Here is a 17229-nt window from a genome sequence, read left to right on the forward strand (position 1 = left end):
AAAAAATTAACATTTCCGAAAATTAAGTCAAAAATAGAATGATTAAAACTTTATCTAGAAGATGTTAATTTGCAAAATCACATTTTAATAGATTATGTTGCGGTTTACTTTACTTTTTGTAGCCGTATTAGTTGTGTTTTACTGGATCTATAAAACGCTATTCATCGGAAGCGACAAATGCTCTTTTATGATGTCGGCGAATAGAGTTCAAGTTTTATTGTTCTTATTGTAGGCTGCATATATTCAAACCTTTAACATTGGCGTTGTATCTATATATATAAAAATGGTAAAGGCCTTTTTTTCAATTTCGAGTGTGATTTTAACTGATTTAATATAATATTTTTAGAACATCATTCATTTGGCATTCACTGATCACCACACCTCAAAAACATAATACACATATCGTATCAAAACTTTAATTAAAACTTATTTATTTTTAAAAGACATTATTTGTATGAATTTTATAAAAGTGCATATCCATCTCTTATTGAAGAAATACAAAAGTTATTCACTGAGATTCTTGAAACTGCAACGCTACCATCATCTTTCAGAAAATCCATTATATACCCACTGTTCAAGAAAGGAGATACAAATGTTGTGGTAAACTATAGAACTTTCAATTCTCGCTACGCTCTATAGAAAAAAACAACATCATCAATGAATTTCAAGCTTCATATAGAACCAATTATTCTACTGTGGACCAAGTTTATAATCTTTCATGCATAATTCAACTTCAAAAGAAGAAACTCTACTTTTGATAGCATTGACAGAAATTCTCTTATTATAAGCTATCAACTCTGGGAATATCTTCGAAGATACTGGCTTCTATAAAGACTCTTTATATTTAAACTACTGCAGCTGTTTGGGATGGTTCGTGTTTGTCAGACTTCTTCCCCACGTCAAGGATGTGTGCTAAGCTCTCTTCTTTTCGTTCTGTTTTTAAATGATCTTCATGCGGAACTTCCAATCGGTATCGATTTAGACGATCTTAAAATGAACGCCCTCTTATATGCGGATGATATTGTACTGTTGCCAGATAATCCTTCCAATTTGGGTTTTAAGACTTACTGCATTCAATGGAATCTTGAAATAAATCTTGATAAGTCAGAAATAGTAATATTTCGCAATGGTGGAAGAAGAGCAGCGTGCGAAAATGGGTTTACAATAATTAAGAAATAAAGGTGTCTAATCAATACAAATGTTTTGGCGTAGTGTTTAATTACAACATGTCTTGGAATGAGCATCTAACAAACAAATTAGGAGCATCTCAAAATTCCATCAATGCAACTTGGTCAAAACTGCTGCGAGACAATACCATCCAATACTCAACAAAGTTCAAAGTATATAATGCCTCCTCAAAAGCTATTATGTTGTACTGTGCTCAAGTTTGGGGATACCGCGAATACAACCAAGTCGCAAAATTGCAGCGTTTCTTCATGAAACGATGCTTTTTACTGCCCGATAATACGCCTAACTATGCGCTGCAAATTAAAACTGGTTTACCGAAGGGTTTTCTAACGTCCCTCCAGCTACATTTTTTTTCATAAGACGAAATCTAAATCTTCCTAATAATAGATTACCCAACATTTTATCAAAAGCCATTATAAACAAGAAAATCTTCTGGGCTATAAAATGGTTGGATCTTTTTCATGGATGTCTATGGATTTTTTTTTTTGACATGAATCTACTTGAATTTCACGATGAATATTGCAACTTGATGTACTTTGGCAAACAGAACTACTTTGATAAATCCAATTCACGTGATATGATTTCTATAATTTTTAAAGCTTGCTGCGGGCTTCTTAATATCAATGGAAGAGCCTTCCAAGGAGATACGGATGGAATAAAATGAAATATGATGAAATAAATGTTTGTTCAATACACAACTTTGAAATATGAAAATAAACTAATCCTTTCTCATACGAAATATCCCAACAATTTTTAAATGAGGTTTGAAACTGTTAAAGGCGATGTCTACTATAATACCTGAGAACAAAAATCAAGCGGAACCATAATTTCTTTAATTTTTTTTACTTTGCTTACGAGCATTTGGCTTTTTTGCATTCGGATTAGGTTTTCACCATTTGAAACAATTGGATCCATTTGATTACCAGACAGACTGTACTTTAGTTAAAGCTTAAAGTTTTGCAAATTTAAGATATGAAATAAATAAAATTATTGCAGAGGGTACAAAAATCCGCAAATTAATTTACGAGTCTTATCACATTAGCGAATTCTTTTTAAGCTTTTCATATTTCCACTGACTCAATGACTTGAAACTTTATTATCATAATCTCACAGTTCATTCCACTGTTTTGTCTGATCTCAAAAACTACTGAGCTGATTCTCAAGCGGTTAATTTTGTTCGGTCTAGTTGTCTCATCTTTCTTTTTTATCCATCAGGAATACAAAATCTGAAAATCAATATTAAAATGTGTCCATTCAATTAAAGCCTTTTGTTGGAACGATGAACTCTAGGTTCCAGCACTAACAATTGAACATGTACATTTAAGTGCTTTTATGATTAAATTTTTCCCCAATTCTATTTCACAAAAACAAACCAAGAGTACATAAGAGCAAAGAAATTGAATTTACTCAAAGAGCCTTTTTATGCGAGTGCCCTTGATATAAGAATTGTTCCAGAGTATAGTCCAACAATATAATTTTTACTATCTATGAGGTCATTCTAAGCCGGAGAAGCATGTTTTAATTATCATCATGATACTCGCCCAGTGTAATTCCTTTCCTGTAAAAACGTTTTACATAACATTTTTCAATAAATTTGATTTTTCACAAGAAACAGCAGTCTACTTTTTGTATTATTTATTTCATTACGACAAAGTTAGCAGTGTTTTTCCAATCTATAGAATTTATTATAATGAATGCTTGCTCCCAACTAAAATAAACCCTCCTAATGATGGTGTGCTTCAGCCTCCTTCTTCTTAGCTGCGGCATGGGCAGCAACGTTTTCGGGAGAGTTAGCTAATTTCGTAAAAAAGATGCAAAACAAAATAATTAGAATTTATAAAGATAACTCTCCTATAAAATAAGATCTTACCTAGCTTATGGATCTTGTAGAACACTGGGAATGAGACAGCAAGGCCGATCAAATAGTATTTCCAGACCCATTGGTTTTGGACGTAGAACTTGAATGGGAATTGGGCAATTTTAGCTGAGAATGTGTAGGGGAATTTCATGGGACGACCCGCTGGCTTCTCAATTGCTTTATCGGCCATTTTAATGTTATTATTTGTCTAAAAATTAAATAAATTGTTTTATTTTTTCATTAAAAAATTAACTTAGAAATTATGTAACCTATATCCTGTGTGAACCACGAATCGAACAATGTCAAAAAAATTTTGACAGTAGGCTGTACGGTTTGAAGTGAAGTTGGTTTTGATTTTGAGATTTGTTTTCTTAATAGTTCTGGATGCACTACATAATTGGCAGAGTACAGCACTTATAATTCAAAATGCTTTAAAAATTTCGGTAATGAGAAGACAAGTTAAGTTGAACTTGAGTTGCTTTGCTCCAAATTAAATTTGATATATTTATATATATACGATCTCACATTTTTCTGCACTTCATATAAATGTATGTATATCAGAATATAAATAAGGGTTATTTAGGCAATTTTTGGAATTAATATAAACTGTTTTTTATTAATTGATAGATATGCGCAAATAAATACAATTACAAATGTATTCTGTATTTCAATCAATTTTGAAAGTTCACTTTTTCATATAAAACACCAGCAAAATGTATTATTTTGATATTTCTTTCCTGTTTCTTTGTTGTTTCGCTTTTATTTTTATCGAAAAATATCGTTCTTAATTTTTATTTTGAATCTGTTTATATAAAATGTATGCTAGTTGATTTTAAATAAACATAGAATGGATTTTATGGCTTCTCACATTCAAATTTAAAAGTAAATTTGCATGCATCCAATCTCGCACCTGTCCCAAATCCTATATTATGCCCATGCATGGGTTAAAGGAAGGCAGCATGGACTTCTTACTGTTGTATAACAACAACAAATAGCCGTAGCTTTGAATTTGACGTTGGAGGATTTATATAAAGGGTGGTTAAATTTGGTATGTTTCAATTATGCACGGAACAAAATATTAAGCAAAATATTAAAAAAACAAATTTAAATCCTCCACAAAAACTAGACAATATCGTAGAAAACTGAAATAAATTCATGTTTAGAATTAAGATACTAAAATTTGCGTTTGCGAAATTTGAAAAAATGAATGGGTCGTTACGATTGCTACGAACTGTCAAACTCTATTCGCGTTCCACATACCATCCACACTGGAACGAATGATTTATTCGCTCGCGAATAAGCTCAACTTCAAAATAAAAATTCATGTTCTTACTTTGAGATGATGAAGTTCCTCATCCCGAACGTAGAAGTCCCATGTTAATAATGAATATTTTCATTTTTATCAAATTAATTTTTAATGTTTGTATTGGCTTTTTTGTAGAACAATCGGCAACATGGTTATTAAAGAAACATTTATTCTATTTCAGAATTTCGTTATTGGTTAAGTGGGTGCTCATGAAGTCATTTGACCTTATACTGTTTTGCAGACACTTTTTAAAATGATTACGAAAATAATCAAGTGAATTGTTAAAGTAAAACGCGATGAATAAAAAAATGCCATGTGAACTGTCAAAATCGACAAATATTCGTTCATTCGGCGGTCGTTGGTTGCTCTCATGTGAAAAGTACTTTAATGTGCCGAATTATCTGATGCTTTAGCTCTTGAATTCTTGTTGGGTTATCGAAGTACACCTTTTCTTTCAAATAACCCCAAACAAAGAAGTCCAAAGGTGTCAAATCACATCATCTTGGCGGCCAAAAGAGCCATTGTTTCGTTAGCTTTTTGGCAAGTGGCACCGTCCTGTTAACCCGCCGTTGGTGACGCAAATTTGACTTTGATAAATGGTGACGCCGGTCTCATGGACCGGGTTTTTCAACTGAAGATTTTTCGAAATAAGTTACTAATATTTCAGGTTTTTTTTTAAATATATGTTCCTTGACAATAAAACAACGAAATTAAATAAACAGACGCTCTGTTATGACAATGCACAAATTCAAATTCAACAAAAGACAATAACGGAGGAGAAATTTATTCGCATTTTTTCGCGAACCCGGTCTCACAGACCAGTAGGTCACCATTGGCGGGTTAAAACTTCATATCTTCCACATCTTTCAAATCGTTTGTTATTATTTCATAAGAACTCATCTCCTCTTATCAATCAATCTTTCATTAACATTCGCCCAAATGGGGCAATTCTCATTAGCATGTCACTGGTTTTATGACTTAACGGTGTTTCCTCAACTTACGTTTGCCGTAGCTTCAAATTTGGCTTTGGAGGATTTGTATGCAAAAGTTTAGTCCTTAAAGTCTGCATAGGCTCATATCGTCGTAGCCACAGATAACAGTAAATGAAAATCCATGATTATTTCGTTTAAATGTCTGCATCTTTCTCTTAAACTAAAACTTTTCCAACATTCCTGTTCTCATCGTTCCGTCAGTTGCCGACATTGTCTTCATCCACTAAATTATCTTTGCTACCTTAGCATAAAAAACAATTTTTTAAAATTTAAGATCAGTCAGTAATTTAAGATAAGTCCGATCTATCATATCGGGTAGAACTCATAATAAAACCAAGTGTTTGAGCGACCTCCTCCAAAACGCACTCAATATGCAAGCTAGGTGGCATAGAGGAAATATATTATAATATAATATATTTCCTCTATTAGTCCGGTCAAATTAGACCAAAAAATCAGTAAACCCACGACAAATTCAGGGGAAGCTGAAAATTCTTAAAATTGTTTAAATTATAATTATAAACATTGTCTTAAAAGTCCCAACCGATCCCATGTAAGGAAAAAATTTTATCGGGGTAATAAGGTCCAAAAAATGAGTTTTTCGCGATTTTCTTAAAAACGGTAAGTTTTATCGCAAAATTACCCCAGACATAATTTGTAGATCAGGGAATTTCCTATAAAAAAGGTATCAATAATTTTTTCCCTAAAAGCCACCGCTTCTGAGATATAACGATGCAAAAAATTGCCATAAATGCCTAAGTACCTCACCCATATACTTTCTGTAGCTGTAATGTAAGTAAGAATATGTTTCTGTCGGTGATTTTAAGTTACATTTAAAATATAAAATACTCATGAGTATTATTCTGAGAATATCAGGTATAATGAAACTCGATCCCTTAATACATACAATAGTGTAACCTTGAGACAACATCTTCATCTTCCGACATTTTATTTGATGAATTTATGACAGTTCCTACTAGTCAACAGAAATTTTTGGCAAATACTCACAACAAGTCTCGATTTATTTCAATGTTAAAAGAAAAGTTTACTGCTGAGAATATACTGGTTAAACAAGCTCATAACGACGCCGATGTACTGATTATCGAAACAGCAATAGAACAAGTTAACATGACAAATATAACGATTGTTGTGGGTGAAGATGTAGATTTACTCGTGTTACTCACTGCTCGAAGTCCAGCTGAAAAAACTATTTTCTTCTTAAAACCAGGAAAATCTCAAAATCAATCAGAGTTTTATTCATCAAAAAGTTTGTCGACTTTTGCAAAGTGTCGAAATCACATACTATTTTTACACGCCATAACTGGCTGTGATACGACATCTGCATTTTACAGGAGGGGTAAAACAACTGTATTCAAAATGTTTGAAAAGCAAGACTTACTTGCAACTGCTGAAGTTTTTAAAAAATGTAATTCAACTCCAGAAGAAGTTATTACCAACGGAATTCACTTTCTTCTTCGTATGTACGGAGCTCATAAAAAAACTACCTGCTTAGACAAGTTTCGATATGCATCTTTTGTCAAAAATACTCGAAATAAGAAACAAGTACAATAAGCTTGTCTTCCTCCAACCTCAGTCTCTGCTCATCAACAGCTTCTTCGGGTATACTACCAAGTTCAAGTGTGGCTTGGTTATCAACTAAACCCAACAGATTGGGGTTGGAAGTTGGTCGATAATATATTAGAACCAATTCAGACTTTGCTTCAACCTGCGCCGGAAAAATTGCTCAACACTATCTTTTGTAACTGTAAAAAAGGATGCAATGCTAAATGTGGTTGCAAAAAAGTTGGGCTGTTTTGTTCTCTGGCTTGTACGAATTGTCAAGGCCAGTCTTGTTCTAATGTAGAATCACCAACAACAGAGGATTCATTTAATACTGACGAAGAAACATGTGATGCTTCACTTTTAACACAATTCACCTATAGTCAGGATGAAGAAGAAGAAGAAGAAGAAGAAGAAGAAGAAGAGGAAGAAGAAGAAGTGATTGACGATTCCGAATCCGACGAATAAACTATTAATTTCTAAATCTAATCACAACAGACCCGTGGAATAGGCCTATTGGGGAAACCACGTTAAAAAAAAACGCGCTAAGTACACTACCTCAGAGGTGGCGTGGAAACGTGTGCGTTTATGACGCTTGCAATTTTTTGCATCGTTATATCTCAGAAGCGGTGGCTTTTAGGGAAAAAATTATTGATACCTTTTTTATAGGAAATTCCCTGATCTACAAATTATGTCTGGGGTAATTTTGCGATAAAACTTACCGTTTTTAAGAAAATCGCGAAAAACTCATTTTTTGGACCTTATTACCCCGCTAAAATTTTTTCCTTACATGGGATCGGTTGGGACTTTTAAGACAATGTTTATAATTATAATTTAAACAATTTTAAGAATTTTCAGCTTCCCCTGAATTTGTCGTGGGTCAAATGTCAAAATTGACCGGACTATATGCTAGATGGGCTGATCACTGCGGACTTAGTATCAATCCTCAAAAAAAAAGAATCGTCCTTTTTATACGGAAATACAAGATCCCAGTAATTGTACCTCCTTCACTAAAAGGTTTACCACTAATTTTTACCAATGAAGCCAAATATCTTGGTCTGATATTGGACACAAAATTAAGTTGGAAACCTAATATTCAGGAAAGAGTTAAAAAAAACTACAGTAGCTCTTTTCCTTTGCAAGAAAGCCATAGAAAGCAAATGGGGTTTTCAACCTCGATAGCTATACACATCGGTCATCCGACCAATACTTATGCAATGGCGGATCCCCCTGGGAGATAATTTGTTTGCTTTTTCGTAGTAATTCCCTTCAATTCAAAACAAATCGTATTGCGTTAATGGATATGACCCCTATTATATTTTGAATTATTAATTTTTTGTATATGAAAACAAAATTTGCATTTTACTTCCTTAAACTTTGTTGCTAAAAGAACTACTTTTGACTGAAGATTGGAATAGGAACATAATATGAATCGGATATTCAGCCCTTTTCCAATAACACTTCACAAATTCATCAACTTTTGACCAATTGACTATCCAGGGGGGGTCATATGAGCCAAAAAGCTTATACAGTTAAGTTGTATAAGTAAAAATGTCATTTAAAGATTTATTGGTAATTTAACGACATTCACAAAAAAGTGGATTGCTGTCAAAAACAACTCAAATTTTTATTTTCGCTCAATTTAGAACTTGAAAAAACTTTAGTCATGCTTTAAATCATTTTCATAAAATTTGTTTCTGGGAAAAAGAGCAAATATTCAGGTTCTTAAGAAGAAACCTTGAATAAGAGATCATCAATTTTATATTAAGTTGCCTTTGAATTCCTTAAACTAGCCTTCAATTTTATTATTACATTTTAACCTAAGGTATATAGCAAGTTTTTCATTAGTAAACAATTTCAAACTAGAGTTTTTAATCAAATATGGCATCACGACGGTAGAGAAATCGAAAAAAGTGGGTACCTATATTCCTTCCGTCTGGCTGTCTTTCCTGGCCCCTACAGTCCAAACAATTGTTCTGATTGAAATTAAGATTTTCAGTTAGACACTCTCCTCCATCTGACACCCCTCGACATCTTTAGTAAAGAAGTGCCAGCGAGTAAAGCTATAAGACTCAACGCCTCATCTCATTGGACCAACAACAATGTAGGGCATTCCATTATTTTGAACCTCTTTGGTTCTATACGAAAGTAGGTACATAGACTACACTATTCCTAAACCCCAATTTGGAAAAAACTTCCAGGTATCCATTCCATCCAGAGATGAATGGGAAGACAATAAACTCCTGGATAACAAAAGTATTGATTTTTATACAGATGGATCCAAGACAAATGAGGGAGTTGATAGTGGTGTGTACTCAGAAAAGCTTAATCTAAGCATCTCATTCCGCCTCCCTAATCATTGCAGCGTCTTCCAAGCGGAAATTTTATCGATCAAACAGTTTCTCTCCTGGCTAAGAGAAAACGTGGTATCAACTTCTGATATACATCTTCAACCAAATCTCAAACGGACCTCAATATAACATTCACCTCTGTTGGGTGCCGGGCCACAGAGCATCACAGGAAATTGTAGAGCCGATGAACTCGCTAAAAATGGAACCTGTCATACCTATTTCACCTGAAAGGGAGAATATACATGTAAACTTCTGCTAAAAGAAACAGTTTTTGCGATAGCAAACTCTAGGTGGCACAATTTACCAACATGCGCAGCCACAAAATTCATGTGGCCTTCAGTGGACCTAAAGCGCTCTAAAGACTTGTTATCTCAAAGCAGACTTCATATTTTCTCCCTAATAGGTGTCCTTACGGGACACTGTTTTATAGGCACACTCGCAATACGACTTGGTGTAGCCTCAAATGACTTCTGCAGGAGCTGTATGAACGAGGGAGAAGAGGAAACAATCTCTCACCTCCTCTGTACGTGCCCTGCTCTTTCACTAAGACGCAAACTTCATCTGGGAGAATACTCTTTTGATAATCCCAGGGGCCCTATTATGAAATACGAAACGAACGGCAGAAAAACGAAACTCATGGCGTAGAGCGATTATGAGAAACAAAAATGGAATCAAGAAAATGTTGCCAGTCAGAAATGAAAAATGGTATTTTTTTTAAACGCCAAAAACTTACTTACTTACTTAAGTTGGTGCTTCGCTTTTACGTGGCCAGGAAGTCACCCCGACGCACAACCTCCAACCTGGAGGGCCAGATCCTAAGTATAACTCCATGGGGAGCCGGATAAAACCGCTCCTTACAGGCATGGGCTTCGAGTAACTCGAAAAAACCCTATAAGGTGTTCACTAAGTAGTTCAACCTTACTGGAACTGTAGACGCCACCGTTGATTCCATCTCGGGAATTCCTCCGCTGCCGTCTGGATAAGGAGAGGTGCCTTAGTGGAAACACCTCTCCCCACCTCTCTCGTTTGCTGCCCCCAACAACTTTCCACTGGGGTTGGAACCCAATCTCCAGTTGAGGTACTAGGCACCCGATGTTCACCACGTGGAGGTGAGAGTAGGAGTTGATAGACAGAGGTTGGTTTTAAGAAAAACCTGTGGACGCTTGTGTCCTCTTGAATGCACATGTCTACCATTTGAACATCAACGCCAAAAACACTCTATATATGTATATATATATATATAGAGTGTTTTTGTTAAACGCAAGTAACTTTACAACTATTTACAAATGTCAAAATGTGAATGTTGGAAAAGTTTTAAGTTTAAATTTGATTTGCATTCGGTTCGGAAATGCGTGTAACAAGGGCACTCTTAAGGGATTTATCCGACCCAATGAGCCTTTCAAGTTCCACGTATGTAAGTAAATGAATATCCTTTCGTTCATGCTGTATTTAAATAAATTCATAAAATATTTTCAAGGTTCAAATAACTTTTTCGTCTCAAGAAAGCGTTTAAATTTGTATTGGATGAGATCGATCAACAACTTCCAAGTTTTAATTCAACATCTATACCAAATGTATTGAAATTTCCTGCAACACTTTGCTTTGCTATCAAAGAGGAACCGGACAGTATTTCCTTGTTAGCATGGCACAACCAACTTTATCGGTCACTTTAGCAAAAATATTGCCAATAATGGAAAATATTCTGTGCCCAAAATTTATATCATTTGTCAAAACAAAAGTTGAACGAGTGCTTGAAGGCACTCGCAAATAAAAATACGAATATCTTTTTTTTTAAGATTCTCGTTTCTCGTCATCGCAATTTTACAAATACGCGCTCCTGCAATCGTTTTTCGTAATCGCAATTTCACAAATACTCCGTATTAAAAACGATTATCGTTTTTCATAATAACCCACCAGTGAACTAGCTAAAAAGATATCAAATATCTTCTTCGCTTTATAAATATGGTTCGACTAGTGGGAAGTAATTCTCTAGATTTATGTGGTATCACAATGTGTCCCCTCTTTTGGCCTAACTGTATGGATTCTGAATCCGCAGCCACTTTAACCTAACCTAACCTAACCTTGGGACATGCTGAACAGATATAAATATCCATCTGTTTAAAACAAACTGAACTGAGTCATGTAGAAGCAATTAACAAGAATAATGACCAGAAAAGTCTTCGATTCAAGAGGTAGTGAGTGTTCCTGGATCATTTTGATGAGATTAACTAGGAGTTAGCCACGAACCGACCTAGCTGATTGATTGAGGATCAGGTTCCTCTCGTTCTGTAGATATACTTTGTGTAAATAGTAAAAAGAGGATTGTTTGGAAAAAGGGGCCAAGAATATTTTTATTGGTGTCACTTTTTATACCTAATGGTTTAAGAAGAAACTATTTTTTTGTTGGCAATTCGACAATTATTTAAAAGCTTATCTTGTCCTCCCAGAATAAATCACTATGTCGACAAACAACTACTAAGAATTTTATAGTTCGATTGTTTTTTCATTTCGTGTTTTCAGAGAATGTTGGTTTCGCGTTTCAATGATTTATCAATTAGAATCATCTTCCCTTCACTCTCTTCAGCAGAGAGAAACATAAGAAAGTGGAAAAACGTATGATCTTTAAGGCCTTTGTAGCCTTGAACACACACAAAATCACGTATTTATACAATTAAAAAACAACATTCAATTTTATTTATATTTATTTATTTTATTTTCAAGAAATTGTATTTTGTTTTTCTTTATTAAATCTAAAAACAAGACAAATGTACATAAGTTTGCCCTGTATTCATGTAAAATGATCAATGAGATGCTTCGTAGTATGCATTTTTGTTTTAATATAAATTCATTGACAGAAGAAAATAATATATTTAACTCCTAAAGAATATATAATATTTTTATTTTTGCAATGGCAAACGAAAAAAAAATAAGAAAAATTAAGTTTTTCTTCTCTTGGCATTGTCACAGATGCGTGATCATTTTCTTTTGTTTGTTTGTATGTTTATTGTTTAATTTATAGAATAGATAAAAATATATTCAAACAATTATTGTAACAACTAGATTTTATGAGTGAATGAATTATATTTTTTGTTTTCTTTTTATACATTTGATTTTGTCCGTATAAATATATTTTTACACCGAATCAAAGAAAGAGAAAAAACTTAGCTTAAGTTTCCTTTTTCTTTATCAAAAGTTTAAATTTTCAAACGAAACACAACTCCAGTATGAAATATTAATTAGTTAAATTTTCAAATTTACAAAACAAAAAAATATTTTCCTAAGCATGAACAAAACTTTTGTTATTTTTAATTCTCTCTAAAAAAACGTTTTCATTTAGTTCTTTTTACAATTTATGGTATTTTTTCAGTGACTTTTTATTTTGTTAAATAAAAGTACATTTTAAATTTTGTTTGTTTTTTTTTATTTGTTTTCAAAAAATCTTTATTTAAATTTCTTACAATTAATATCTACCATTTTGAATAAGAGTAAATTATTCAAAGAAAGAAAGAAATATAAACGCTATTTAACGCTCACATTGCACGTTGAACATAATAAACAATTTTACATAATTATATTCACCGTTTTTTGTTTCATGGAAAATGTATAATGTGTGTGGATAGAAATAAAATGAAAAGACAAACTTCTTCAGACGATTTGGTTACAATTAATCAATTACATTAAAATCCTTAATACCAATTACATTTAACATTACACAGGGATCATTTCACAAAAAATCTACTTTGATTGAGGAAAATCATCAAAACTTAGTTGTTTCTTCAGGTTCTAGGGTTTCTAAGTTTAATTGCGAGTCAGAAAGAAGAAAAAACGACTTCATCTGCTTGAACTTGCACATGACTTGTGTTTTTTTCTTTTTTATTTTTATTTTCTTTAATTTAAATTAACAAAAAGGAAAAACTAATTTTAAAATAATAAACTATTCATACAGTACAACTGTAAAATTAAATTTTGTCTTTGTTGACTAAACTTACAAATTACAAATAATAGTAAATAAAACCTTTTTATTAAAAAAAAAATAAAATAATTATTTAAACAATCAAACTTAAAGCAATCTCAAATGTTGCTATCATCTTTCCTTTGTTTCTTTTTTCTTCAATGAAATGAAAGAAGAAAATAAATTAAACATTGGATTAAATTATTTAAATTAAAATTATTATAATAAAATTATTATATATATAAACTAAGTTTCCTTGTTGGATCAGCGTATGGTTGGATAAAGTTGTTTTTGTTGTGGTTGTTGTTGTTCCCAATTAGGTATCTGCTTCTGTCCTTGTTGCGAATGTTGATGTCTTCTTTTTATTGGTACAGTTGGTAATTAAGGTTTTATTTTTCTTCAAATTTTGTGTTGTTTTTGTTTTTATTTAATTTTATATCTGCAAACATGTATTTTGATTTTCCTTGTTGATTGTTTGTGTTGTATTAACTAACAATAACCAAATCGAGCTAAATCTCATCTTGATAAACTGTGCGACCTTTCGCGGCTGCTACTGCCAGAAGCCGCCGCAACATTGTTGCTGCCGAGATCACCGATGCGCTGGTGAGGTGGGAGTTTTTCGAATATTGGATGACGCAGTGCTTCTCCTGTGAATTATTAAATTGCAAATAATAAAATTATTAAAATACTTATAAGACTTTATTTCTCTTAGGATTTCTAACCTGTATTGTCGATTTTTGTAAATATGTACTTTCTTTAATGAGACACATTACATCAAAATCTAAGCTAAATAACAGATAATGATTTTGTAAAGTTCTAAAACTCACTTAAATCTAAAACCATTCATTCTGTAACATAAGAAATTTTGGTACAATTCTTTTTGGTTGAGCTCTGCTCAGGTTCGAGCCCAGATTACCAAGGCAAGGTCACTTCAACCTTTATTTTGTATAATTAGCATACTCTTATGATTTAGAAAGGAGATGTCAGTCTTCATTTGTTTTGAATTCTTGAAATGACAGATCGTGGTAATTCATTCAACATTCGCGTAGTACGACTAACTGGCTGAACAGAATGGTGTAGCTGTAGCTGTTGCCTGTAGCAGTGTCAAAGTTAAAAGATACGACAATACTATACATCGACACAATGAGAAGCTGTAGCTGTAGCTGCAGCGCAAGTTGACTCAACTTTAACTTTTGGCGGCGCTACAAGCTACATTTCAGATGACAGATGGGGGAAACCCATTTCATTCTTTGACTTTTCACTTTTTTTGGGAACGTTCAATGCATTTGCGCTACACCATTGTGAGCGACCTTTGCTACATTAGTGAGCGTTTTTATTGACAGCTTACACTACAGCGATTTTTATAGCTACAGCTGCATCCCATTCTGTTCAAGGGGTAAAGAACGAATTTCTGTACAACACATACGGCCGAAGTTAGGCTTTAATGAAAACTGATGGTCATTTCTAGAAGCATCTGTTTAAAAAAGGAATGTTATTGGATATTTCATTAAAGCATAGTAAGTGTTAATGACTTGGAGAAAAGGTAAATCAGAAATCGTTACGACGATTACCAACTGACGTAAATGTTCAATGATGTTATTGTCGCCAATCATTTTAAAAATTCTTTTTCTTAAAACTTTGACAGAAGTCATTTTCTGGTGGCAGGCAGATGGCGTGATGGTTAGCGCGTGGTAGTAATACCACATATAATAAAATCATACAGATGTCTTATCCCTGCATTCAAACATGGGTCATATTTTCTCCTTACCTTTTTTTGACCTTTTCTTACTTTTCAGAAAACATATTTCGTTCGCAATTTAAGATTGTGTACAAGTTTTTCAAAAAAGCTTTTTTTATTGTTGATTCAATTTTTATATCCCCTTTTTCTTAATAAGGGTAAGACATCTGTATGAATTTATTGTCTTGGTAAGACTGTCGTGCCAGAGGTCTTGGGTTCAATCGCTACCCGTGCGCCATCTAGTTTTTTTTTTCACGAGTACTGCCTCCAGCGAGGAATTGACAAATCGTCCAAAAGTAATTCTTGTCTTCTTAAATTAGATGTTCAGATGTGACATACAAACTTAAGGTCCCCTTTATAGCTGTCTTTACTCGTACACAGGAATGTTTGGGTGTGGTAAGTCTCTTGCCCTTGAATCTTTGAATCTCAACGAGCGAAAGGCGAAACGGAGAAGAAGTTCCAAGACGAGATGTTAGGGCTGTATCGATCTTATTTAGCAAAATTCTTAGAAAACCCAAACATCTTGTGGCATTTTTGTGGAAATCGCGTATGGGATTGTTTTTCGAGAGGAAGTTGGTGAAAAACGTACTGATAATAGCACTAATAGCAGTGTTCAGATTCATTGATGCAAGTGCCATGAGGAAGGGTGGTTGTTATTTCGTTTTAACGATACAAGACAGTATTTTATTTCGTTTTAACGATACAACACAGTTTCTTTACGACAAAAATTTGAATGCTGAGAATTTCGATTGGAATATAAGCGCAATAATCATACACGATGAAGTACTTGTGTAACCTCATCGAGGTTGTCCACGGGCAACTATTTGATTATGACCAAAATTACAAGTTCGAAAAAGTGACTTTCGTGGTTGGCAATTGCAAAATTATTTAAAAAATTGAGCTGTTGGAACACGTAAGTGAAGTACAAAATCGAAGAGTGAGTCGCTCAAAAACAACTGAGCATATCCCTGTTCCACGGGATTCACGTGGTATTGACGAAAACCCAATTTCGTCGATTTATCGCACTTTGCATAAAGACACCGAGTAGCAAATTGCCGCATAAGCATATTGTAGTTGTAGTCAAAGATTTAAGGGAGACATCTACCTTCGTGGTTTGAAAAAATCAATTTTTTTATTTTGCATATTTCTAGACATAACTCTGTGAAGGTTTTGATAAAGAAGCATGCTGGTTTACGAGATATCGAGCCTTAAAACCGGCCCCTGCCTATTAAGTGGCAACATTTATCTTTAAACACATTTTCCCAAAAGTAGTGTTTTTCAAAACTTTTGGCACGATATGGAAGAAACTATAGAAGATATCCTAAACCTGCAAAGCGTTACTTATTAAAAAAACATCTCATTAGGTCTAGACACAAGCTTTTTTCAAATCGCTGCAATTTTGTGAAATGTTCAAATATGCAAAAAAGCTTGTGTCTAGACCTATAGTCCCTGGCCATATTATTAGACGCACTATAGATTTCATGTAAAACTTAATTTCCAGTTATTTTAATCAGGTTTTCGAATATTGTGATGCATTTAAATTATGCTGTATGCAGAATATAAACTACTTAATAGAAACAAAGCAACAGATTTAAACATTTTTTTTTTTAAATTAATATTTTCAGTTTTTGTGTTGTTATTTTTGTAACTTTTCTTCCCTCAAATAAGTGTTTATAAAACGAGCTGTGTGGCATGGAGCTCCATCTTGCATAAAAATGTAACCAAACATCCATTCTTGAAAGTTAAAAATATTGAAATATTGCGTATAATCTAATAATTACAAGAATTCTGCAGTGCGTCTAATAATATGGCGAGGGACTGTAATCAACGTTCTGAAAATTAAGTAAAACATTTTTTTTTTTGTTGTTTCAAGGTTCTGAAGCTGGGATATGGTGCCAACCGTTCTGCTCCATCGCACCGGCAGTTGTGCATTCAACGACGTTAAGGGCTAATTTAATTAGAAAAATCATCCTTTTTTGTTTTTTAATGAAGTTCAAGAATTGACCAACCAAGTAAAAAAAATGTTCAAATATCATGAGTAGTTTTTTTGCAATCCATACTTGAATAATAGGCCCAAAATTTGAGCGCCAAGGTAGACGACCCCTTAACACCTTCATGAAAAATTTTATGAAGGGCATATTTGAACGAAGTAAAATTCTATTTTTTAAAATTCTCGTTTTTTTTATATCAAAATACAAAATCCTATTGAAAAACCCTACATATACAGTTGGGTTCATAAAAATAACAGTGATGGGCACTTTTTAGTAGATTGTCAATTATTTAAATA

The 17229-nt window shown here is 33.3% G+C and overlaps 2 protein-coding genes across 3 annotated transcripts in view; both read right to left on the minus strand.

The window, feature by feature from the left end:
• Positions 1 to 2808: 2808 nt before the first annotated feature.
• LOC129942714 (uncharacterized) lies at positions 2809 to 3463 on the minus strand. The gene is made up of 3 exons (XM_056051758.1): positions 3316 to 3463; positions 3059 to 3254; positions 2809 to 2982 (listed from the first exon to the last, which is right to left on the minus strand). Exons 2-3 carry the CDS (start codon positions 3234 to 3236, stop codon positions 2912 to 2914), a joined length of 249 nt encoding a protein of 82 aa, XP_055907733.1. The 5' UTR covers positions 3237 to 3254; positions 3316 to 3463; the 3' UTR covers positions 2809 to 2911.
• An 8473-nt stretch (positions 3464 to 11936) lies between these two features.
• The window catches only part of LOC129951391 (AF4/FMR2 family member lilli), a 54689-nt gene continuing 49396 nt past the window's right edge, over positions 11937 to 17229 (minus strand). For both annotated transcript variants that reach the window (XM_056063515.1, XM_056063523.1), the window contains exon 11: positions 11937 to 13851. In XM_056063515.1, the coding sequence (XP_055919490.1) occupies positions 13721 to 13851 (131 nt within the window). In that variant the 3' untranslated portion in view covers positions 11937 to 13720. The remainder of the gene's footprint in view (positions 13852 to 17229) is intronic.

This window comes from Eupeodes corollae, chromosome 1, assembly GCF_945859685.1.
Source record: "Eupeodes corollae chromosome 1, idEupCoro1.1, whole genome shotgun sequence".
In the NCBI taxonomy this organism is placed as follows: Eukaryota; Metazoa; Arthropoda; class Insecta; order Diptera; family Syrphidae; genus Eupeodes; species Eupeodes corollae.

Excerpts from the sequence above, each read along its gene's own strand:
- LOC129942714 (XM_056051758.1), bottom strand. The coding sequence starts at position 3,236 with ATGGCCGATAAAGCAATTGAGAAGCCAGCGGGTCGTCCCATGAAATTC. Across the intron at positions 2,983-3,058 it reads CTACAAGATCCATAAGCTAG|CTAACTCTCCCGAAAACGTT; the intron begins GTAAGATCTTAT and ends TTACGAAATTAG.